At 38.4% G+C, this 25,178-nt stretch overlaps 1 protein-coding gene across 1 annotated transcript in view; it reads right to left on the bottom strand.

The window, feature by feature from the left end:
• The window catches only part of SORCS3 (sortilin related VPS10 domain containing receptor 3), a 437,279-nt gene that overhangs the window by 276,477 nt on the left and 135,624 nt on the right, over positions 1-25,178 (bottom strand). Inside the window, exon 4 of the mRNA XM_047762685.1 lies at positions 18,753-18,911. Within this exon, the coding sequence (XP_047618641.1) occupies positions 18,753-18,911 (159 nt within the window). The remainder of the gene's footprint in view (positions 1-18,752; positions 18,912-25,178) is intronic.

The following is a 25,178-nucleotide window of genomic DNA, read 5'->3' as shown; positions in this document are numbered from 1 at the left end:
GCCCACAATCCCAGATGCACCTTCTCCTTCTCTGAGAGATAAGAAGCATCCACAAAGGGTTGTCGAATGTCTATAAAGATAGGTGTAAAGTCATGCCATTGCCTAATCAAGACTGGGTTTCTCAATTGGGATAAGATCCTTGATGGAAAACTAAAGTCTCAGACCATGACAAACAGTTGGAGAGAGAAGTTTGCATCCTAAATTCTGAAACAAAATCTGAAGTCCATATGAAGTTGATGAAAGGCAGCACTAAAGATTACCTTTAGATTTTGAATAGCTTATGGTAAAGAAATGACTTACTCAAATGGCCTTTTTTAACATAGACAGTTCCCAGCCTCCAGATGAACTAAGCGAACAAGAATGGGAAGAATTTCCAATCTTTGTATAATAAAGCACATACTCTGTAACATCCAAAGGCCCCCCAGTGGCTGACCCTGGACTAATTCTTGGCTACTATCCATCACACACTGTGATTCAGTCAAACTAAACTGCCTGCAACACTTAGCTATACCATCCTTTCTCCACCTGCACAAGTTTACTTAGGCTTTTGCATTGCCTAGAATATCTTCTCTGTGTGCTCATTTGATACCTTTTCCAGGAACCATCCTCCCCCAAAGCCATGTTTCTCATCTTCCTGGCTGGATCTTTCACTGAGTTCCTTAAATATTTACTTTTACCTCTTCAGTGGGATATGAGGGTAGAAGTTTGTACTTTCTTTCCACTTACTTGATATTTTAAAGTGACATTTTAGTCATAAGGATTTTTTTTTATTATTATTAATTCTTGTCTCTCAAAGTCCCTTTAATGGCTTCAAAACATTTTCTCTTACATTAGGTAATTTTCAAACTTCTCTGAAACTAGTTAACATAGTCCTATTTTACAGGTGAAGTATTACAATAAGTGTACCCAGTCACAAAGGACCAGGGTATGGCCACTCTTGGTAAATGTTCTATATGCACTTGAGAAGAATGCGTATTCTGTTTTGTTGGGTGAAGTGTTCCATCAGTATCAGTTAGATCAAGTTAGTTGATTGTGTTGTTCAATCCGTCTACATCCTTACTGGTTTTTCTTTCCACTTGTACTATAAATTGCGAACAAAGAATCAAAACTTGATTTCTTTAAAATATCATTTACAAATCATATTTATGAGATGCTTAGGGATAAATCTGACCAAAGAGTTATCTACAAACTAAAAAAATAAATAAATATATAAAACATTGATAAGTTAAGTTAAACTCAAAATAAATAGAATTAATGTTTTCATAAATCTGAAGACTCAATATTTGTAAAATACACAAATCATTAGAGATAAATAACAAGTGTGGGTAAGGATGTGGTGAAAAGGGAACCCTCATGCAGTGTTGGTGGAATTATAAATTGATGCAGCTACTGTGGAAAACAGTATGGAGGGTCCTCAAAAAATTAAAAATAAAACTGGCATATGATCCAGCTACTTCATTCCTGGGTATTTACTCAAAAACGAGAAAACAAAACAAAGAACTAATGTGAAAAAAGATAGATGCACTCTAATGCTCACTGAAGCATTATTTAAAATAGACAAGCTATGGAAGCAATGAAAATGTCCATTGACAGATGAATGGATAATGAAGATATCTCTCTCTCTCTCTCTCTCACACACACACACACACACACACACAAAGGAGTATTTCTTAGTCATGAAAAATTGAAATATTGCCATTTGGATCTAGAGGATATTATGCTAATTGAAATAACTCAGGGAAAAACAAACATTGCATGTTCCCCACTTATATGTAAAATAAAAAAAAATAAGAAAAAAAAGGAAAACAGACTCAGAGAGAGAACAAAATGAATGCTTGTCAAAGAGAGGGTGATGAAGTGGGCAAAATAATTAGAGGGAATTAAGAGATACAAACCCCCAGTTACATAATAAATAAGTCACAGGGATATAATATACAGCATAAGGAATATGGTCAATAACAATACAACAACCTTGTGTGGGAACAGATGGTTACTGAACTTGTCATGGTAATCATTTCATTTCATAGTGTATGCCAATGTCAAATCATAATGTAGTATACCTGAAACTAACATAATACTGCATGTCAACTATATTTCACTATAATTAATTAAAAACTAACTATAATAAGTGTTGGTGAGGATGTGGAACAAAGGTAACTCTCATGTACTGCATTGGAAGTGTAAAATGGCACAACTGTTTCGGAAAAATGTTTGGCATTTTCTCAAAAATTTGAAGCTACGTCTACCTTATGATCCAGTCATTGCACTATTAAGGTCTTCTCCAAGGAAAATAAAAGCCTATATCTATACAGAAACATGTGCAGGAATGGTCATAGCAGCTTTATGTGTAACAGCCAAAACCTAGATTGATCCATTAATAGGTGAATGGGTAAACTAATTTTGATATATCCATACAGTGGAACACTCTCGAGAAAAAAAAATAAATAAATAAACTATTGATACATGCAGCTACATAGATGGATCTCAAAATATTATAAGAGAAAAATGCCATGCAAAAACAATACATATTGTATAGTTCCTTTTATATAAAGTTCTAGAGAATGCAAACGAACCTAGAGTTACTGCCAGCAAATCCCCAGCTATGAATACTGTGAGGAGATGAGAAGTGTGGGAGGGAGGAATTATAAAGGAGCACAAGAGGGTGATGGATATGCTCTTTGTCTTGACTCTAGTTATGACTGCATGCATATTAATTTCAAAACTTATCAAATCAGTGCACTTTAATATGTGCAGTTATTGAACATCAATTATACCACAACAAAGTTGTCCATAAAAATCTGAAGGCAACACGCAGAGTGCCCTTAGTCCTATTTTAAATAATGTTTAGGAGCAACTAAAAATGTTTAACTCCAACAGAGTTCCTTAGCTCTTAAACACATGTATCTTCAGGACAGAGCTCTTCAAATGTTATATCCAACATTTTTGAAGCTAGTTCACACCTTCTCCCTAAATAGGCTCTTGAAATAATCTATAGTTCTGTTTTGTCATGCCTGGTATTTTCATCACAAACACCTTTGAGGCAAGCAATTCCACTACAACTAATTAGCCGTGAAGCAATTTTGCCATACAAAATAAAATAACCAGGTGACAGTTTGGTTTCACTTCAGCATTGACACACTACTACTCCCATTTTTATATTATATATATCTTAGGACTCATATGATTTATACAATGATGAATAGATGTAGCAGTCTTAAAATAGTGGATGATAACAACTCTGGATAGAGACTTGATAGAAATGTAATAAGAAAAGTTACTGGAAGCTGAAACAGGAGAGTGTGATGCCAGATAGCATGTTATACTAGAAAATGATAACGAAGCAACTTGCAAATGCTTCAGGGATCCTAGTCACCATGCCCCACGCCCCCCACCCCCCCGTGAAAATGAAAAGTTTACCAATCTATGGCAAATATAAAAGAAGCAGCGGCTTGTAATTCACAATAGGTATTGAGAGCTTTAATTATAGTCGTTGACAGATTTAGACACAACAGCTTGTTCACTCATGTCATCTCTACCAAATTTATCACACAACATGAGAAGTTGGAGGCAAAAAAAGAAGAACCAAGCTCCTCCTATTTCCCAAAAAGAAATGGTTACAGGATCCCTGATGAATTTAAGCTTCTTGAAAATGGTGACAAATTTTTGCTATGTGATGAAAGGGAACATGACATAGATAGAATTTTGGTATTTAGTACAGAACCTGATTTTGATGGTTTGATGAAATATAAGGACTAAGCACGTGATAGAACATTTAAATGAAGTCCAGGTGTGTTCTACCAGTTACATATGTTACATGTGTTGATAAGAAATAGCAGCATCTCTCTTCCGTTTTTTTGCCTTTCAGGGAAACCTGAAGAGATTTATAGTGATTTTTTTATATTGTGAAGAATTTATGTCCAACATTAGATCCTGAATCTTTAATGATGGACTTTGAGAAAGGAAGTATAGCTTTCCCAACCCAAATATGACTAAAATCATCTATCCACACACATTTTAAATGTATTCAAATATTTTTTATATTTTCATTTTTCACAATAAAATCTTTTTTAAAAATTTTGTTATTTTTTCCATGTTTCATTATGCCTTTTTAAATCTTCATCTTTTATTTTCCTTTCATTATTTTACCTTTAACATTTTAACATTTTCTGGCCAATTAGTTATGCAGCAAAACTGCCTACAGTGAAACTGCTTGTGGCAAAGTTCCAATACCTAGAACCCTATTTTGTAGACTTATCATCACTGCCATCAATTACTCATTTGATCAGTGTTTCTCTTTCTATGGCAGCAGAGACAGTATCAGTAGCCTCTAGCCTTCACTACTGCATCCCAAGGTCTTGGTACACAGTAAGTGTTCAGTAAGTACCTGTTGAATATGGTATCTTTGGCCTGGTATCTAGGTAATAAAGAGCAAGTTGTTGACACCTTCAATTAAAATGCTAAAAAGCAAGAGACGGTTTTTGCTCTCTATGTTTTCCTTCATTTTCCCATTTATTTTGTCAACGGTCATTTTCAGAAAAAAATTCTCTTGAGCTTTTAAAACATGAATCTTTGTTAGAATTTGTTAGGCTCTTGTATCTGTTCATAAGTTACAAAGGAAAAAAGACAAATGTCATGGCATACTTTTCAGTTACTTGTAATGATTAAGTTGTGATACATGTAATGGTGATTAAATAAATAATAGCAGCTTTTTACCTGATTATGAAACTGGTGTTTTCAGCATCCAAAAGGGAAGAGATTAAACAACTCTAAGGGTAGACAAATTAGAAAAAGAGTAATGATCCACTGGTGAAACTTGAAAGCTCCCTTTAGGAGCTGGAGCCTCTGGGCGAGACAGTTTCAGAAACCATCCATGCCTGAGATAAACAGGGGAGAGTAGATTGCCCATCTGCCTTTCAGCATCTTCATTATGAAAACATTCAAGTCCAATATTAGGACAACAATATTTGAAGACGGAAAAGTTAATATATATATATTTTTTTGTTTCCTGACTCATTCCCTAGCTGCCTATTACCAAGCTTTTGTACAATAACCCCTGGTTTCTCTACCAAGCACTTCAAATTAAAAAGTCTCCATTTTAAAAATCCTTGTTTCAATAACTTACCCAGACAAATACTGCTGGCTGCCGCCTCCAGTGCTCAGAGCCACCAACGGAGGCATGGGGTGAAATGTCAGAAAAGCAGCTAAAAGGAAAAGGGACCACAAAAGAAGGTCATTGTCCCCTCCGTGCTATACCTTGGCAGCAAGGCTTACTAGGGCCTCCCTCTCCCACTCAGTGTGTTGGAGAAATAAGTATCTCCTTTGTCAGGGAAGAACTGTGCTGTGGGCACAGCCCATGGCCTTAGATATGTTTGTGGGCAATCAAACTATGACATCAGTGGTGTTCTTTCTACTCTTGCCACCTCAGGATTATCAGGCACTGCTCTTTCCTGTGACTTCTGCACAGTCACCAAGTCTGCTTCCCAATCACTCTGTAGTTTTTTCCCCTCTCTTTTCAGTCCCACAATGATTACCTTAATTCAAATCTTCTTTATCTCTTGTCCAGGGACAATTTAAGATTTTCAGATATCCTAAACACTGAAAAACATTTTGCATGCACTTAAAAAATGTAAAACCGTAAAATAAAAGGTTTGCGGGGATGCTGAAATGAAGAGTTTTTTTCTAGATTTTTTTCTTAAAAGCTGAGATAAATTCATTTATGTTTCCATAGATAAGTTGGTCTAGGGACAACTTCCTCTACAAAGTCATATTTGCATTGAGTCTTAAAAGATAAAGCGATGGAGAACTTGGAGTTCCTGTCATGGCTCAGTGGTTAACAAACCTGACTAGCATCCCGGGTTCAATCCCTGGCCTTGCTCAGTGGGTTAAGTATCCAGTGTTGCTATGAGCCGTGGTGTAGGTCACAGACTCAGCTGTGGCTCTGGCAGAGGCCAGTGGCTATAGCTCCAATTCGACCTCTGGCCTGGGAACTTCCATATGCAGCAAGCGCAACCCTAAAAAGATGAAAAAGACCAAAAAAAAAAAAAGAGAGAGAGAGAGAGAGAGATAGATGGAGAACTAGGTAAAGAAGGAGAAAAGGACTCCCAGAGGAAAGTGGATATGCCAAGGTATTTGTGGCTAAAATGAGAGGGTACATTTCCCTGTTGCATGAGTGAACAGAGGGCTTGGGGAAAGTAGAAAGTCAGACGGCATCCAAACTATTATGGTTTATGAGCTAAGCTAACTTTACCTCCCAAGCTATGGGGAAGACAATGACGAACTGTCAGAAGACATGTAACATGTTGAAGTCATCCAAACCTCTTCCTGTGAGATATACTGGCATTTTCAAACACAAAGAAAGAATAAAAAGAGAACACCCCAAACAATATCAAACAAAACAAATCTACCTTATAAAAGCAAATAGTCATGATCATCAAAATAAGTGTCTAGCTGAGATTTCTTTCAGACTGCTCCCCAGTGCTCTCCATGGCCTGGGCACCATATTTTCTCTTACACCTGCCATGGTTTCCTAACCTAAGCCAGGGTCAAAGCCAAAGACCAGTTGGAGACCTTCCTGACTAGTCTCAAAGACTGTCCTGAGGATCTGGTTTCCATTCCAGGGACAGGCCCACTCTTACTTCCTTAACTCCCCACTCCATCCCCACAGCACATCCTTCCCGGTGGCCAGTTCCATTCCATTTGCCTCGAGAAGCAGTCGTGTTACACAGTGGACTCCGACCCTCTCCTCACACATGGCAGCAGAGACCCAAAGACAGTAAGACTTTTGTCACTCAGCAACCCCGGCATGCATTCATTCATGTTATGGGCTAAAAAGTGGCCCACTAAATCCCTATGTTGATTCCTAACCCCCAGTATCTCAGAATGTGACTATATTTGGAGAAAAGGTTTTTAAAGAGTTGACTAAGGTAAAATGAGGTTTAGACAAATGGACCTTCAAGCAATATGCTATGTCTAAGAAGTAGAAATTAAGAAGCAGACACAAACACAGAGGGAAGAATATGTGAAGGTACAGAGAGGACAGCTCTCTGGGAGTTCCTGTTGTAGCTCAGCAGGTTAAGAATCCAACCAGTATCCATGAGGATGCAAATTCAATCCCTGACCTCGCTCAGTGGGTTAAGCATCTGGTGTAGATACAAGCAGTGGTGTAGGTCGCAGATGCGGCTCAGATCCCAAGTTGCTGTGGCTGTGGCAGCCAGCAGCTGCAGCTTCAATTTGACCCCTATCCTGGGAACTTCCATATGCCACAAATGTGGCTACAAAAAAAGAAAAAAAAAAAACCCACAGAAAGAAAGAAAGAAAAAAAAACTGCCTAGAAGCTAAGGAGAGAAATCTCAGAAGAGACCAACCCCACTGACACCTTGATCTAAGACTTCAAGCTTCCAGAATTGTAAGAACTTAACATTTTTGCTGTTAAAGCCACTCACCCTGTGTTATTTTGTTAGGGCAGACCTACCAAACTATTACAGTATGTGACCAGATGGGGAACAGGTTTGTTTCTTTGTTTGTTTGTTTTTAACCATGATTCCTCTTTAGAGGAACTCTTCTTGTTTGGGGATTGCATGGATCATGTAAAAGGGAGTCACAGGTATGACCTTGATGACCCGGATGACATAGAAGGCCTGGGTCTGGAGCTGTGGATACCTAGGCTTTCTAGAAGCAGGTTCAGGTAAGCAGAGGATTCTGCCTGCTGTGGGACAGAAGACCCACTGAAGCTGGGGGAACTCAGTGGGTGTGTTAGTTTCGTATTACCACTGTAACAATTACCATAAGCTTAGTAGCTTGAAACAAAACAAATTCATTATGCTACATATCTGGAAGTCGGAAGTGTGCAGTGAGTCTCTGAGGGTTAGAGTCAAGGTGTCAGCAGGGCTGTGTTCATCCTGGAGGCTTGGGACGAGAACCCATTTCCTTGCCTTTCCCAGCTTCCAGAGGCTGCCTGCATTTTGGCAGCTTGGCCCCATCTTCAGAGAGCGTCATTCCAACATCTACTTCCGTTGCCCCATCTCCCTTTTTAACTCTTACTCTTCTGCCTCTCTCATAACAAGTCTTGTGATTACACTGGGCACTCTTGGGCAATCCAGGAATACCCTCCTCATCTCAAGATCTTAACTTTAGCACATCTGCCAAGTTCCTCTTGTCCTCTAGGGAAACATATTCACAAGTGTGAGGATTCAGAGGCAGGTGTCTTTGGGGGAGATGGTATTATTCAGTTTACTGCAGTGAGGACAACCAGAGGGTGGCACGGCCCCGGAGTGACTTAGGAACACAGAAATATCAAAGGAAATGAGCTGGGTGGAAATCTGTGTGCTGTGGCCCCTGCCCTTGATCTCAGAAATCTTCAGCTACCACGCCAAAATCACAAAACATGTGTCATTGTTTTTTAGATTTCCCCCAGGAGCAGACACTGAGACAAGAACTAAATAGCTTATTTGGGAGATAGTAGAGAAGTAGAGAAATTACAGCCATTGGCAGCTATGTCATAGAGCCAGCTAACTCTCTGGATTTAGAGCTTAGCCCCATTGGGGAATTCTGGAGCGGGGGAGGTGGTTTAAACCACATGCCTTAGGAGTTGTTCCACATGATATTTAAGGGAACCATGATAGGTACACACCAAATTTTGTTGGTCATTGGCTGCGGCAGCCCCCACATGTTAATTCCCTGGCACTTCTATAGAAGTGGGTACACGACCCTCTAGAGGCTTTGGAGAAAGCCCTCCAGCAAAAACATGTACATCTTGCAATAAGAAATCAGGGGGAATGTTTCCGCTAGAGTGGGAATACCAAATGGATATGGGCAGGGCATCCACAGTGTCTGATAAAATGAGATTTCTCATGGAAATCAGTGACATGGATGGGTTTTGCATCCTCATTGCTGTGAGCTTGAAACAGTCCATGAATATGAGGTAACAGCTGACATCTGGATTACACAGAGAAGAAGCATCAACAACAAGTGACTTTTGTACTTGGCTTATACTTTATGCCTACAAACCTGCCACTACTGCAACTCATTCTACAGTCTCTTCTGCTGAAAAAACCAGCCCTGAACTCCTTGCTATCTGGCCCTTGTTCAGGACTTCTATAGAGCCCTGTTTCCAGTATTTCCCTGGTCTCAAGCCAATTTCCCCCTCCTCTCCCACTCCCACCACATTTGGCTCAGACAGAACATCAATCTGCACTGCTACACATCTCTATTGCTCTTTTGAGTAGATGAAAATATATTGGATAGAATTTCCCTCCACCTACTACTTCCTCCCTTGATTAAAAAAAGGAAAATTAAAAAAGAAATTACAAAAAAAATCTCCAACTGTTATTTTCTCCTTCCTTTTCATTCCGAGGCTTCAGTCGTTCCCCTCCATTCCCACCCATAAATCAGGCATTTCTGGAGCTTCCATGTCCAAATGCACAAGGACGATATACATGTGGGTACTTTTAAGTGAGAAGTCAATGTACTATAATTTAATTTTCTCCTCTCACATTAAACTTGCCATTCTTCACATAATCGGAGTGATAAATGCAGAGTCAGACTTCATCTTCCTGACATTAATACCCATCAGCACTTCAAATGCAAACAATTGTGACATTCGACTTTATAAAAATTACCAAGCACACCAACTCTGCTTAATTAAACCATTTAAAAGTTGCTTTTGTTACATTTAATGAATGATATATTATACTGCAATGAAACATGCAGCAATACAAATACTTCACAATGCTTCCAATTAAGACTCACTTCACTTATGCCAATTGACAACACGAGTGTTCCACACTTCATTCAGCTTGTGCATTTTAAATGAACTGGTTAGTAAGAAGGGTGCTTCTTTGCTAATGAGTTTTGTAATCAAGGCATCTATTTTAATTTCAAATTGGCTAGATTGGGGGAAATTGCTAGACTAAATGACTGGTACTAATTAGGATTATAAAAATATTCATCATGCTGTGGAATTAACATGGGGGTCTGATTTTCCTACATTTGCATATTGCTTGAGTTTGGGGGGGAAAAAAATCTTGACAAATTGTCTTCTCTTTAGCAAATTGAACAAACACTATATCTGTTTTAGCCCTTCTTTTCATTTAAAGCATAATACATATTCATGGTTTGTAAATGAAGTTAAATGATTTCAACTTCTATCTTCATTACCATATTAAAGATGTTGTCTCCATAAGCTTCCTTAAAAAAACTTCAGATTACAGTATTACCTATTTGAATGGCAAAAACTTTTATGTAATCTATATATTAGCCCAAACATGGGGGAAAATGGGTGGGAAAAGTAAGCAAAACAGTGAAACCTAAAGAAAAAACTGCTTTGTTATGTATTGTCTGCCTGAGGCAGAATTAATTTGTCCTATTGTTTATCATCAGGAAGCAATTTGATGATTGCTCAAATTGCAGTCTACTACTACTCCTCAAAGTCCTGCCCCAGCAAATGCCGTCACCTGAGGGATGTGCTAGAAGAAACACTGGATGCATCTGAAGGTCTGGTGTCTGAAGGTCTGGTGTCTGCCTGATTGATTTTGTGGTCTTACTCTTACAGTGTTCTCTGGGGCTAAGGTTCAGTGTTGGGTGGCCCCTCTGGAATTCTGCCCTGAGGTAGTGGAAAGTCTGTCCATCTGCTAGCCATAGCAAGGTGTGGTGGTCACAGTGGGGGATCTGAGCCAGGCTTAGAGAACAGGTCAGGCCCCTCACTCTCTGGGTGACCTGGAGCAAGTAAATATTGCTTTCGAGAGTCATATGCAGTGGGACCCTACTGTACAGCACAGGGAAATGTGCGTGATGGGGTCACTTTGCTGTACAACGGAACTTGATGAGACACTACAAATCAAATACACCTTAATAATAAGAGTCGTATGCTCACCTATAAATTGCAAGCAACGTCCACCTTGCAGATTCTATGAGAATTCAATGCAATCATGTATACAGAAGCACCTACCAGTGACCACACACAGACTTCTCTTTAACACTGAGTAAGGTAACATGGGGGTGTAAGAGTTACCAGGCACAAATCCCAATTCACTGCAGATGTCTACACCTCTTGGCTCCAGAGTATTTGTTTCCATTACAACTTGTCAAATCAAACAACCAAATACTAATACAACTTTAGGACAGAGCCAAAAAATTAATCTGCAAAACTATCAGAATAAATCACTTCCTCAACATCTATCCATAGCATATGCTTCTAAGTAATAAAACCTATATCTATGACTGAGTTGTAAATAATATGGATTGAGGTTATATACAAGAATTCTTTTGGTTAGGAGAAAAAAATAATTCCTAGAGTTTTGTAGTTCAAAAGGGACCAGAGTGAAAAGTAAAGCTAAAAAAAGGAGAAACTTCATGCTCAATATATTCCTAGTTCGGGGAAATTTTCCTCTTCACCACACTGCATCTTGAAAATGTATTTATATAATGATTTGAAATGATTTTACCTGAATTGACTTTATTCACACCTAAAACCTGCCTTTTTTTTTTTTTACAGCTACCTACAGCATATGGAAGTTCCCAGGCTAGGGGTCAAATCAGAGCTGCAGCTGCCAGTCTACACCACAGCCACAGCAACATGGGAACCAAGCCACCTCTGCGATCTACATTGCAGCTCACGGTAATGCTGGATCCTTAACCCACTGAATGAGGACAGGAATCAAACCCACATCCTCATGGATACTAGTCTGGCTCATAATGCACTGAGACACAATGGGAACTACTGAAGTCTTTTATAATTAGGACTGAAAATAGCCTATTCAAGGTAGATTACTTTTCAGAACTCTTCAATTATGAAAGTAATCTAATATTACAAAATTTGGAAAACAAATAGTATAAAAAATCCACAAACATAATTCCATCATCTTATGAGAACTCAGGTAATAGCTGAGAAGATTTCTTTCAATTTTGTAATTTTAATCTTTTTTTCCCCTTCTTTCCTACCTTCTTTCCTTCCTTTATCTTATTTGTTGCATACTTGTATTCAGAGTACTAATTTATTTAATATGAATTATGCATGAACTTATATATAATGTATATAATATCAGATGTATGTTAAATAGGTATTGATACGTATCCATGCTGCTACATGGTTGTCATGGCCACCACTGTAATAGTGGCATAATATTCTGGCAAGTGTATATACCCTGATCTGAAGTACCTTAATGTTGGGGTCTCAGTAAATTTCTATTAGATTTTCCCATTATGAACGACTCAGATAAACATTATTATGCCTCAGTCTTTTTGGTATCATTCCATTGGTGTAGTCTCAGAAGTAAATAACTGAATCACTGGATCAAAGTTATGAATATGTGTATGTCTTCTGATACACATTGTCAAGATGTTTTCCAAGAAGGAAAATTCATTTGCATGACCATCAATACAATTTCAGGATATGAGTTTCACCGTAACTTTGCCAGCGTTGGGTATTTTCCTTATGGCACAGAAAGGAACACATTTAAAATTAAAACCTATTAATTTTGGAGTTCCCGTCATGGCACAGTGGAAATGAATCTGATTAGGAACCATGAGGTTGCAGGTTTGATCCCTGGCCTTGCTCAGTGGGCTAAGGATCCGGCGTTGCCATGAGCTGTGGTGTAGGTTGCAGAAGCGGCTCAGATCCCAAGTTGCTGTGGCTCTGGCATAGGCCAGCAGCTACAGCTCCAATTAGACCCCTAGCCTAGGAGTAGCCATAGAAAAGGCAAAAAGACAAAACAAAACAAAACAAACAAACAAACAAAAACCTGTTAGTTTTAAATGAGTATCTATCGAAAGTTTCCTTATGAAATCTTTGGATTAGTTGGCCTTGCTGAGTATCAATGAATTCTTGCCTTTGGTTTAGACTAATTCTCTAATGTCAATATTTTTAAAGGTTTTCTCTGTCACATACCTTACTTGCTATCTGCCAACCTTTCTTCCAAAGAATTCATCTTGTGTTTATTTCTTCACTAGTTTAGCCCACAATAAATCATCTGCATGAAGTTAAAAATGACCATATTAAGAGTGGACCCACTGGGGGTGGGAGTTAACGGCTGAAAAAGTGCACAAGGGGGATACTGGGATGCCAGTCGTTTTGTGTTTCTTGATAAAGGTGCTGGTTCCACAGGTGTATTCAGTTTATAAAAATTCAATTTTCATGGAGCTTCTGTTGTGGTGCAGCAGAAATGAACCATACTAGTATCCATGAAGATATGGGTTCAATCCCTGGTCTCGATCAGTGGATTGGGGATCTGGCATTACTGTGAGCTGTAGTATAGGTCACAGATGTGGTTTAGGTCCCTTGTTGCTGTTGCTGTGGTGTAGGCTAGCACCTATAGCTCCAATTCAACCCCTAGCCTGGGACCTTCCATATGCCACAGGTACATCCCTATAAAGCAAAAAAAAAAAGAAAGAAAATTTCAATGTTCATGATATGTGCATTTTTCTGTATGTATACTACTCTTTGATTTAACATGTTTTAAAGTCTGACCCTGACTCTAAAAGGCCGGGTGCTATCAGACCAGGGTGAGTGGTCAAGAAGGAGGCACTTTGTTTTCACCTTCAGGAAAGGGGCCTCATGGAAATTGTTTCTATGGTGATAGAAATGGCAAATGTCTACTGTACCCAGGAGATATCTGTAAGAGCAGTGTGAGCTCAGCATAGGTGAATGGCACTATGGATTTCTGTTTCTCTTAAATGATGTGCAAATGACGTTATAAGCATGGAAGAGGACTTAATGAAAATGCAATGTTTTTCTTTAAATAAAAAGTACCCTTAATGTTTACTCATTCAATAGGGAATAGGTTTTAAAACCATGGCCATCCTTAGTTCATCCCCAGTGGCTTTCTCCTCCCCAGGTGGGAGCCACAAAGCCTGTTTCTGTCAGTGGCTACTGAGGAAGGTTATCACGGGCTAATCCTGGAGGCTCTGAGTACAATTACATTTCTAATCTAAGGGTTTACATGAGAATATAAATGAAAGGACTAGCTTCATTTGTATCCAACATTCCAGAAACACAAGTTTAAACTTCCTTTTGAATTTTCAGGCCCTCTACACACCAGAGACTTCCCAATTCACCAGTGTCCTGCTGGTGTGTGGCAGTCTCAGGTAGGGGCCAATCAGAATAAAAAAAAAACACGCATGGAATGACCACCCTCTCCTCCACCTCAGGCCCTATTTTTCCAGTGGTCATGCTTAAAACTGCATCAGCCTCTTAACCAGCTTGTCACTCTGTCAACTACTATTGAGCTTGTAGGGTAGCCAGTGATCAAACAAACAACAGCAACAACAAAAAACTCATTGCTGCACACTTACCTTCCTCCCCACTACCATAACAGCAACCCTTCATTATGTGTGCTTGTTTTTCAGAAGGTGGTTTTCACAATGAATTTATGGGCAATTCTAGACCAGTCAAGCCCAGAAGCATCTGAAAAATAATGGCGTCTGAAGTCTCATTGAGATCCTCGTTTCTGATTGCCAAAGCCATTTAGATTTGTTAAAGTTTCATTTTGCTGAGAAGATAAATGATAATAGAGAGCACTGCATTCTACCCCTCGTGCAGAAAAACAACCGTGTTCAATTCCCTATCTCCACAGAAGGCCCCTGTCCAGGATGTATACATCTGTGAATACATAAGCATGTACCCATTTTTTAAAAGCTGCACAGAATATCTTGTCAAAATGAGGGATACTTAAACACCCAGCTTTCTATAGCTATAGGAACAGCACCTACTCCTTTAGAGGACTGCAATGTCCTCAAAACCTAACTCAAACTGTTTCCAAAATTCTTAGTTTAAATAAGATTATTGAGACCTTCAACTAATCCAAAACCTCATACAGTGAGCTGTTTCAGTCATCAGTGAGGAAATAGCCTGATGGAAGCAAAAGAGAATCCTGCTTCTTAAGTAACATAAATACACAGCTCTCAAAAGATGTTCTAGCACTTAGGTTCTGAAAAGAGAGGAGAAGAGTAGCTTTTCTTTCATTATTTCCAATTTGATCAACCATAACTTATTATTTCAGCTTTTTTTAAAAAATCTGAACTATCCTTATAACATGTCTTCAAGATTCTGTTCCTTCTTTCTTCCTTCCTTCCTCCCTTCCTTTCTCTCTTTCTTTCTTTACATTTTTTTAGGGCCACACCTGCAGCATATGAAAGTTCCTGGGTTAGATATTGAATTTAAGCTGCAGCTGCCAGCCTACACCACAGCCACAGCAACATGGGACCCAAGGCACATTGCAACCTAGGCCACAGCTTGCGGCAATGCCAGATCCTTAACCCACTGAGTGAGACCAGGGATAAAACCCACATCCTCATGGACACTAGTCTAGTTCTTAACCCACTGAGCCACAACGGGAACTCCAAAAACATCTTCAAGATTCTTCCACTCAAGAAAGAATCTCTTGTCTTTACTAAGTATGAGTCATTCAGTATTAAAATTCAAGATGGCAGGAGAATCTGTAAGGCAGAGGAGGAGCTGGCACAGGAGTTGGCAGGACTTACAAGACAGCCAGGATAGAAGGGCTTGGTCACAGGCCCAAGTCACACTGAACAGGACATAGCAAGCACTTTGCTAGATCAGGACAATCTGAACTGGACAAGCATGATCCTCCAACAAGGTCAAGTGCAAGGTGCATTTACCCCTAGCTCCACACTTCTTCACAGCTTTGGAAACTGGAAGGCTTGGATCATTTTCACCCACAATCTGGCCCTCTCCAGTACAGAGGAGCCACAGTTCCCAGTTGATTCACAACCTGCCATCCAGCATCTCAGTGAACACAGCATTATCTTTCAATGTCTAGATACAATTTTGTTCTATCCAGAAGGTGTTTTCTTAATTCTCCAGCAGTGCCTTTACCCAGTGAGATCTCCTGGAAAGACTCATGCAGCTTTGGGGGAGCAATTTGGAGAGTAGAGCAACTGGATATTGTCCTTTTAAAATATCATTCAATTAGGTCTTTTGTGATACATACAACATAATGAGATAGTCTTACCGATTCTAAAGAAATTGCTAGTGCATTTCATCAAAGGCACAATAATGGGAAACATCGATTCCCTTCTCACCACAAACATCTCCCTTTGAGGCTGCAGTTACCTTAATAAGAAGCACTTTTCATTTTCTCTAGAAGAAACCACCACCTCAATACAGGCACATCAGAGAAAGATGCAGTCTGAAAGAAGATATTTGTCTATCAATCTCAACCTCCCCTGCATCTTCATCTGCTGTTCTGTAGCATCCCCCTCCTTGACTCTAAAACAGTAAATTAGCCCAAAATAAAGAAAAAAACTCTGCCACAACCTGAATGACTGGAGCAAGATGTTTTATAGCATCTCTACAAATGTTGCCAAGGGTATCATCTGCCTCCTCACACCATTTATTTAAAAGAGCAGCAGGGCTCCAGTTAGAAACTTTATGGGCCTAAAGAACATTCAGGCGCTTTACACAAAAGAAGCCAATAAGAAAGAGAACTTAAGGAATAATACACCTGGAAATGTGCCGTGTGATTAGGAAAACCCATCAGCACCTACTGCCATGTTTCCTACTATTTTTACCAGGTGAAAAAGCAACCATCAAGTTTGAAAGTATCTCAAATGCATAGTATCCACAAGAGTGTTTTGTGAGCAATACTGTGGATGTTCTCGGGGCTGTGGAGTTGGGGAAAAAGAATATTTCTTCTGTATACACACAAGACATATTGTATTTGGTTTATCAACCTCTTGGCATGAGATGCCTGATGCCACTAACCTAGTTTGTCTCTGCGTAAGTTAAAAACATGGTTTAGGAGTTCTGTTTTGTCTAAATAAATTACCATGCAGCCATTCAACAACACCCAAACGATTTATTTATTTTTCAACATTATCTTCAAAATTCCTGGCTATATTAAGCATCTAAACTCACAGACTACCTGACATTTGGCTAAGTCTTTCATACAATATCCACTTGATGCCATGAAAGAAAAGTATTTGCAATGGCTTTTGCTCTGCAAATGTCATGTGGGTGTCCTTAGGGGATTGAATTTAGCACCTGGTTCCCACCATGAGGCTCCACTAATGACAGATATAAAGGTTATGTTGAAATTATTGTTTAAAGGTGCTGACATCTCACACACATGCATACACACACACACACACACACACACACAGACATATACACTTAAAATTATATATTCAAATATGTACTTAGGATCAACTGTTTCAGGATTTAAGAGAGAACAGGGAGAAGACGATATTTCAACCAAGGTTATCCTGTTGACCTCTCTATGCAAGACAGTGCTCATAATTATCTATTTCCTTTCAATGATTGATTTCACAACACTGTTACATAATAGTTGGTTATCAAGCATTGTACTAAGGTTCGGGAGAAAGCAGGAAATAAAGCAGAAGAATAATCTGAAGTTGCTTCTCTTAAATTGATCAACTATAAAATAGGGCTCCTTACTGTGGTACCTATGCATTCATCCACTAACTCATTTGCTTATCGCATATCCACTGATCTTTATGAAGTACCAGGTACTGTCATAGGGACTGTTGCTACTGCCTTCCCGGAGCTTGCAATCTAGTGAGAAATATAGGTAATCCCAAATTCACATTAAATCAATGGGCAATTTCAACTGTGGCAGGTACTCAGAAAGGAAGGTGCATAGTGCCATGAGAAAAAAATATCAAGGGGCATGGTCAGGAAATTTGGGGAAGATGTTCTGAAAAAAGTGGTGCTAGATCTGAAATCTGACAGTGATGAGATTTACTTTAGGGAAGATGATCCCAGGCCCAGAAAAAGGAGCAAGGGGGACAGAGGGGTGGGGACTGAAAGGATGCTATTAAAAGGAAGTAGCAGCAATGGGTCAGGAGAGAGAAGGAGAGACAAGACCAAGTAGGTGCTAATGGACCCCACTGAGGACTTAGGTCTTATTTTTTTTTTCTGTTAGCAGCGAGAAAATGTTGAAGGAGTGTAAACAAAGGCATGAAATCAAATGGTAAGATCTACATTTGGGAAATATATTGTTCAGGTTATAGCATGAACACAGATGATAGGAAGTATTAAGGATACCCCCTAGGTTTCTGACTTTTTGCAACTAAATGCACACAGAATACTGGAAGAGAACCAGCTCTGCTGGTGGGAGATCAGGAGTTCATTTTAGGAATGCGTTGAATCAAGAGGCTTCTGAGACATGCAGGGGACAAATTCAAGTGCACAGCTGGACATATAGATCTGAAGCTCAAAGGGAAGGCCTTATTGGGCCACTCTATCTTAGATGTACTTTTAGAAAAAAACAAAAGTGACTTGTTTGAGGTTTCTCTCCTTTTGCTAAACTGAGAACAATGGTATATTCCAATTCTAGGCAGCATGGTATGATGGAATATGTCTAGACTTGGAGTCTGACAAGATGCATCCAACCCCTGGCTCCTTAGCTACTTGGATGAGTTTGAACAAGAACCTTTGCTTTTCTACACCTTTGTTTTCTACAGTCTCCATAAAATTATTATGACTACACATATCCTACTTACAGCAGAGTGTTATTTTAAAAGTCAAATGAGTACAATCATGGAGAAAACCATCTTAAACCTATGAAATGACAATGCTGTCCATAAATGAAATACATCTGCCTGCATATGTTTGAAACTAAAGCGTTAAAAAGGAAACAGTTGCTTAGACACAATCAACTTGGTTGGAAGGATGCAATGTCATTGAATCCGCTCCAACATTTGGAATGAGTAAACAAGTGCTTTTCACCAGGTGGTACCTGGGTGACAAGATGCAAATGAAAGCAGTATTTGTTCACCTTTTGATCCAGACTGTAGGCCAGCACCCAGTCCTCTTGCTTGGGGTGAAAGAGCAGACTCTGGATATAGAAAGTGAGCCGGTATTTCTGATAAGTCGCCCCTTCATCTGAGCTGATCAATATGCTACTCTCCATCTCAGGATCACTGAGAAGCATGATCTAAAGAAAGAAGAGAGGAGGAAATATAGACAGAGTTAGCAGGAGAGACTAAATACAAGAAATGAAAGCCTAAATACAAAGTCTTCTCTACATGTGTATCTGAGCACAGAGAGGGGCATCTGGGCCTCTCAGTAAAATATAATATTGGCCTCTCAATAAAATATAATATACATTTTTTTTTTTTTTTGGTGATTGAGTCCTTCATTGCTGAATGGAGCCAAAATATTGTGCAAGGTTAGGTCTGCATACAAATGAGTCTTCATTTTTTTTTAATGTCCACCTTTAAATACTTTTATTCTTGATTTTTCATTTGTACGTTTAAACACTGGGAGTTTATGCTTATGGTCTTCTGTCTCCTGTCCTTGGGAAAATCACACCTCCCTCTCCTCATCTTCCCTCCATCAATTCTCCATATCACTCTCCAACACTCCCTTGCCCTTACCACTCTTTAGTCATGAAAAAAAATCCCACTGTTTGTTTTGTTCTTTCTGAATCGTCTTAGTGACTTAATTGATTTAAGTTGTTTTATGATCCCTTTGCTCTAGATAGTTCCCCAAGCACATATCCCCAAAGGTTTTTGGGACAAATGCTGCTGCTCAAGAAAGTTTGTCATCCCCAAGCCAAAGGGACAGAGTGGTGTAGTGGAAAGTCTTTGGTATCTGAGACAGCAGATTCAAGTCTCAACACTTCTATTGTCATGTGGTTACCTTGGAGAGTTACTTAACTACTAGAGGCCTTGGTTTCCTCAACAATAACTGACTCCGACAATATTAAAACTGGCTCTGAACAACTGGATTCCTGGGAGACAGCCCAGGCCAATCTCACAGCTTTAGTCCTGTCCCCTCCAATCCACTTTGCATATTGTGGCCAAAATAATCATCCAATAATAAAATCTGATTCTGACATTTTCATAACTTAAAACATTCAATGGCTTATTTTTTATCTTCCTACATCCTAAAGTTCTTAAAGTAACATGACATAATATCTCCCTGTGTATGTTTTTGGTTTCAGTAGCAGCACAGAGTTTTTGACCTTTATTACCTGGCTCAACTCAACTTTTTGAGTTCCTAATGTTTGCTGAATGGCTGAATAAGCAAATGAGTTGGTTCCCTCCTGTAAGATTTCCTGTCTTGGCCTGTAATGCCCCCAATTGTCAGGGCTACTGCTACATATGGTCTGCATCACAGGGCCCAAAATACCAAGGAAAGCAAAAAAAAAAAAAAAAGTCCATATCTTATACAATAAAACTTTTGAATAAAAGGATTTTAAAAATTTACCCATAGCATACATTAATATTATAAAGTAAACATAAAACAAATTCAATGCCTTTAACTACTAAGATTTATAGTCCTTTTCCTCTTTTATTCCTTTACAGCTTCCAAGGCAAGCTTACTTTCTTTTTTTCAAATATTTGCTTTGGCTTCATTGAAATAAGTTATTACTAGTTATCAGCACATTTTTGAGAAACGGATGCAGTATAGTTTTTTTTTTTTTATTCATGCATGAATAATCTAGGGGAAAAGCTCTTAGATGGGTTATTCATAGACAGAACAACTTTCTCCTCCCTTGGCACAGTGAAGGGTAAGGACAACTGATAAAAGCACCCCCTGCTGCCCTTAAGAAAACCTCAGAAGATGCATCCATGTCCCTTGTAGAGTCTGCAAGAACAAATATACTGGGAAATAAGGGGGCTTTCATACCCGCCCTCTCTTGCTTCTCACCATGTACTGATGGGCTACATAACAGGCAATGAAATCATTTCTCCCCTGGTGCAGAGAAATTAAACTGCTTATTTTATGCAGGTATAAAGAAGCTTCATGCCTATGATTTTAATTAGAAGATAAGACCAACATCATAAATGAACTTTATTTTATATACCATGAGTTACAATATACCGAATAAAGGTTACCATCAAATATCTAGTGCAATGTCCTCTCTTCTTGCAGCCCTGTTTCTTCCTGTACACATACTCCATATTTGCATGCACATATTAATCTGCACACAATTGCTGCATATATGTGTGCACACACACGGTTACACATATGCAGCTGTGACATATATATGCATGCACATATATAGAAATGCACTTATATACAAGGGTATTGATATTGTGTGTGGGTTTTAGGGAGTTTTTTTGGCAAAGTACATTTTTATTGCCACCTTTCTCTGACAATCTCATCAGAAATCCTTTTATATACTTTGATATCACTGACAGTGTCTGTATTCAATCATAGTGTCTGAGAAGAATAGAAGGAGGGAAGTAGAAACCTACATGTTTTGGATTTCTAATGTGCGCTTGGCATTTTATAGAGTATTTTACCCCATAAACAAAATTATAGGACATATCATCACTTTCATTTTACAGGTAGAGAAACTGAGGCTCAGAGGACAGCAACTTGCCTATTACATCCTCTGATTGACTCAAATGCCAGCACCTCCCACTACGCACATGCATACTAACTCTTTTCTGGACCTTGAAACCTCAGCCCTTTGCAATCTTTACCAAGGGACAAATGGAAGTCAGAGAAGTAGCTCTTCATTCTTTTTTTAAGCATTTCTAAGAAATCTACATAAAAAAGCAGTTTCAAGAAAGCCCCCGACTAATAGACACCTTTGGCCAAGAGGACATGAAGAATTAATTGACTAGAAATCCAAAGGGGAAATAGAATGTTAGTGCAAAAGAAAGGAAGGAAGGGAGGGAGGAAGAAAAGTCTTGGCAGAAGTCAAGTCTCAAAGTAAAATATCTATTTTGTATATGAAGCTACAAATGTATTTCCACAACTACATATATTAAAAAAAAATCATCCCAGGCCCACCCAGATTGTTAGTGGGGAGCAGGGATATCAAACACCAGGGCCTACGAGGGCAAAGCAGGTAAATAAAATGAGCAAGGCTGATAAAGCAAAACAAGGAGTGGTAAGCACTGTGGGAAAATGGAATGTGCACACCTTTCCTTAAAATGTTTAAAATCAGATTATGATTTTAAAAGTATCCTCACATTAAATGTGTTTGTGGACTAAACTTATAAAATAGGCATGTGACTCGATATAATTATGACAGTTTGATGCCTACAGATACAAAGAAATTTACAACCCTTGCCTTTCAATCTTTAATGGCAGGTATATTTGTATAAAGCCTATGGCAATGCCTGTTTAGACATCTGTAGATTCTGCATTTATGTGATTTTGATAATATGAAAAAGAAGGTGTTCCCACTGGAGATTTTTGTTTGTTTGTTTGTTTGTTTTATTTTGCTTTTGCTTCATTTTCCTTTGAATCTTTATCCAGTTTGCCCTGGCACAAGATCTGCAGTGGGTATACCCATCTGCTAGAAGAGAAAGAGGTCTTTCAAATATGCTGGAGCAGAGTTATTAAGGTTATAGGCTCTGGGGGCAGGTGTCTTGAATTTAAATATTCAGTCTGCTGCTTTATGTGTAAACATGAGAATATTATTCAATTTTTCCAATCAGTACTCTCATCTATGAGAAAAGCAGATAATAATTGTATCTAATGTTGTATCTCAATGTTGATAGGGTTAAGTGAGATAATGATTAAGGAGCTTAGCACAGGGCCATATGTGCTAAATAAGCATTAACCTTTATCTATAAATCACCCGTGATAAGAGCACAACTAAAGTCTGAATAGAGGCCAGCAGGCTGGAGATTTGGGGATTATTTGCCTCTCTCTTAGTCCCCATCATACCTGAGTTTTATAGATAAAACAAAAGGGATGGGTAATGGGGGTAAAGAGGAGACGCAGTTCAGTGGGTGTAAAGTTTCAGGCATGCAAGATGATCAAGTTCTAGAGATGTGCTTATAGCTAATAATTCTGCACTGCACAACTGGAAGGGTTTGATAAAAGGGTATATCTCATGTTATGTATTTTATTATTACCATTTTTAAAAAAATGAAAGGAGAACACAACTACATTTTATACTTATTTTACATTCATTTTACACTACCAGTAAAATTTTAAGAAAAACACACCACCAAATATCAACACCACCAAAATGAACACCAATCAGTAGGTAATCATTAATCCACTAACCACAAGTGCACTTTGAATGGCCAGTCTCATTTCTTTTAATGGGAGGCTTTAGCCCTTGAAGGAACTAAACACACTACTGCCTTAGGGGTAAGAACCTCATACAACTTGTGTGTATGGACTTGGCCTTTCACGATAAGTGAATTTTCTCTATGACATATTAGAGATGGACAAGTTGTAGAGTTTATTGACATAAAAATGGTGTGATATTTTTTAAACTTGTAATTCTTTTTGCAGGAAATCCATAGAAACACTGAGTAATGTGTTCCTAATTTTAATGGAGGGTTGCAAATTACAAAGGACACAGGTAGAAGTTAGGAATCAGGCAGGGGCTCTGCTTCCAGCAATTTAGGTTTTCAAAAGACTGTAAGTTTATTTGTGTCTAAACCAGTCAAAATTAATATTGGGGATGTCAAAATCCTACCCAGAAATTTTACCAGAATGCCCACTTTCCTGCTGCTGGGCAAGTCCTGTAATACCCAAATTGTAAAATTAATGATCATGTTACTTTATTCAATCGCCATGCTCTCTCTTTCTCCTGTGTGCAATCTATAAAATGGGGTGAAACCTATAGGTTTCTCAGCCTCTCACTCTGCCAGAGATCCAGAAATGCAAACAAAACAAATTGTAGTTCAATGCTTTGAAAACAGTCTCTGAATTTAAGTAGACTTCCTCTGAATAGAAAAGGAGAAATACTATAATTTACTCTATAATTGAGTCCTAATGGGAGACCCTTAGCACAGTTGGTGCTCAGTTAAGAAATAGCAATAATATCAATACGAGCTCACAAAGCATATTAGGCTAAAACCTAAACCTACTGACATAATCAATATGTTGCTGGATATTGACTTATACACAAATAAAGCCTGTTAGAGATGAGGCTCTTAATCACGATATTACAATACACCATTATTTACCCCCCCATCCATCTATCTTTCTATCTTTCTATCTATCTATCTATCTATCTATCCATTTATATCTCTACCTAACAACTCACCTTATAGCAGAGGTTACAGCTGGCTGGAAAAGGGTTGGCCCCAGGGAAGATTTAGCAATGTATGGAAACATTTTTTTTCCATTGAGCTATAATTAATATACAATATTATATTGGTTTTGGGCACATAACATGGTGATTCATATTTTTATATTTGAAATGATCGCCACAATAAGACCAAATACCATCCTGTTACCATAAAAAGTTGTTACAATGTTATTGATTACATACACTACGTAAACATTACATCCCCCATGACTTATTTATTTTAAAGCTGGAACTATAGACCTCTGATCTTCTTCACCAATTTCATCCATTCTTCCCACCCTGGAGACATTTTAATTGTCACAACTGGGGACAAGGAAGAGAGTAACTGTCAGCTAGTGGGGAGAGACCAGGAATAAATACCACTAAACAAGTATGGAACACAGGACAGCATGAGACAACAAATAATTACCTAGCCCAAAATGTCAATAGTGGTGCTATTAGAGTAATCTTGTTACAATATTTGAGTGTGTGTGTGTGTTCATATACATATATATACATATATATATATATATACACACACACACACTCACATATACATATATATCATGAGAAATATATATAACTACATATACATTTTTAGATAAAACTTCAATGCATATCTATGTTTATATGCGTCTCTTTCACTTATTACCATTGTACATGTTATTCTCTTTACCAAGAGACTCTCACCTTTCCACCCTAACTCATTATATTAAGCATATTTCTCCTTGTCCTTCAGAATTTAACTCAAGCATCACCAGGAAAGCAATAGTCATTGAGGCCAATCATGAAAAAAAAAAAAGTAAAAAGCACAAAAACAACAACAAAAACAAACAAAAAACTTAATTTAAAAAATGGGCAAAGGACTTAGACATTTTTTTCCAAAAATTATATAGTATATATTTAGTGAGGATTTAGAGAAATTGTATCTCTTTTGCATTATTGGTGGGACCGTTGCATTTTTGGTGCAGCTCTTATGGGAAACAGTATAGAAGTTCCTCCAAAATAAAATAAAATATAGAATTACATATCCAGCATTTTCACATCTGTATCTATACCCCAAAGAATTGAAAGCAGGTTCTTGAAGAGATATTTGTACATCCATATTCATAATAGCATTATCCCCAATAGCCAAAAGGTGGAAACAACCCAAGTGTCCATTGATGGAGAAATATATAAACTAAATGTGGTATATACACTACA

The sequence above is a fragment of the Phacochoerus africanus genome, chromosome 15, assembly GCF_016906955.1.
Source record: "Phacochoerus africanus isolate WHEZ1 chromosome 15, ROS_Pafr_v1, whole genome shotgun sequence".
Lineage (NCBI taxonomy): Eukaryota > Metazoa > Chordata > Mammalia > Artiodactyla > Suidae > Phacochoerus > Phacochoerus africanus.
Note: the sequence above shows the minus strand (reverse complement) of the source record. Positions and strands in the feature narration are given on the sequence as shown.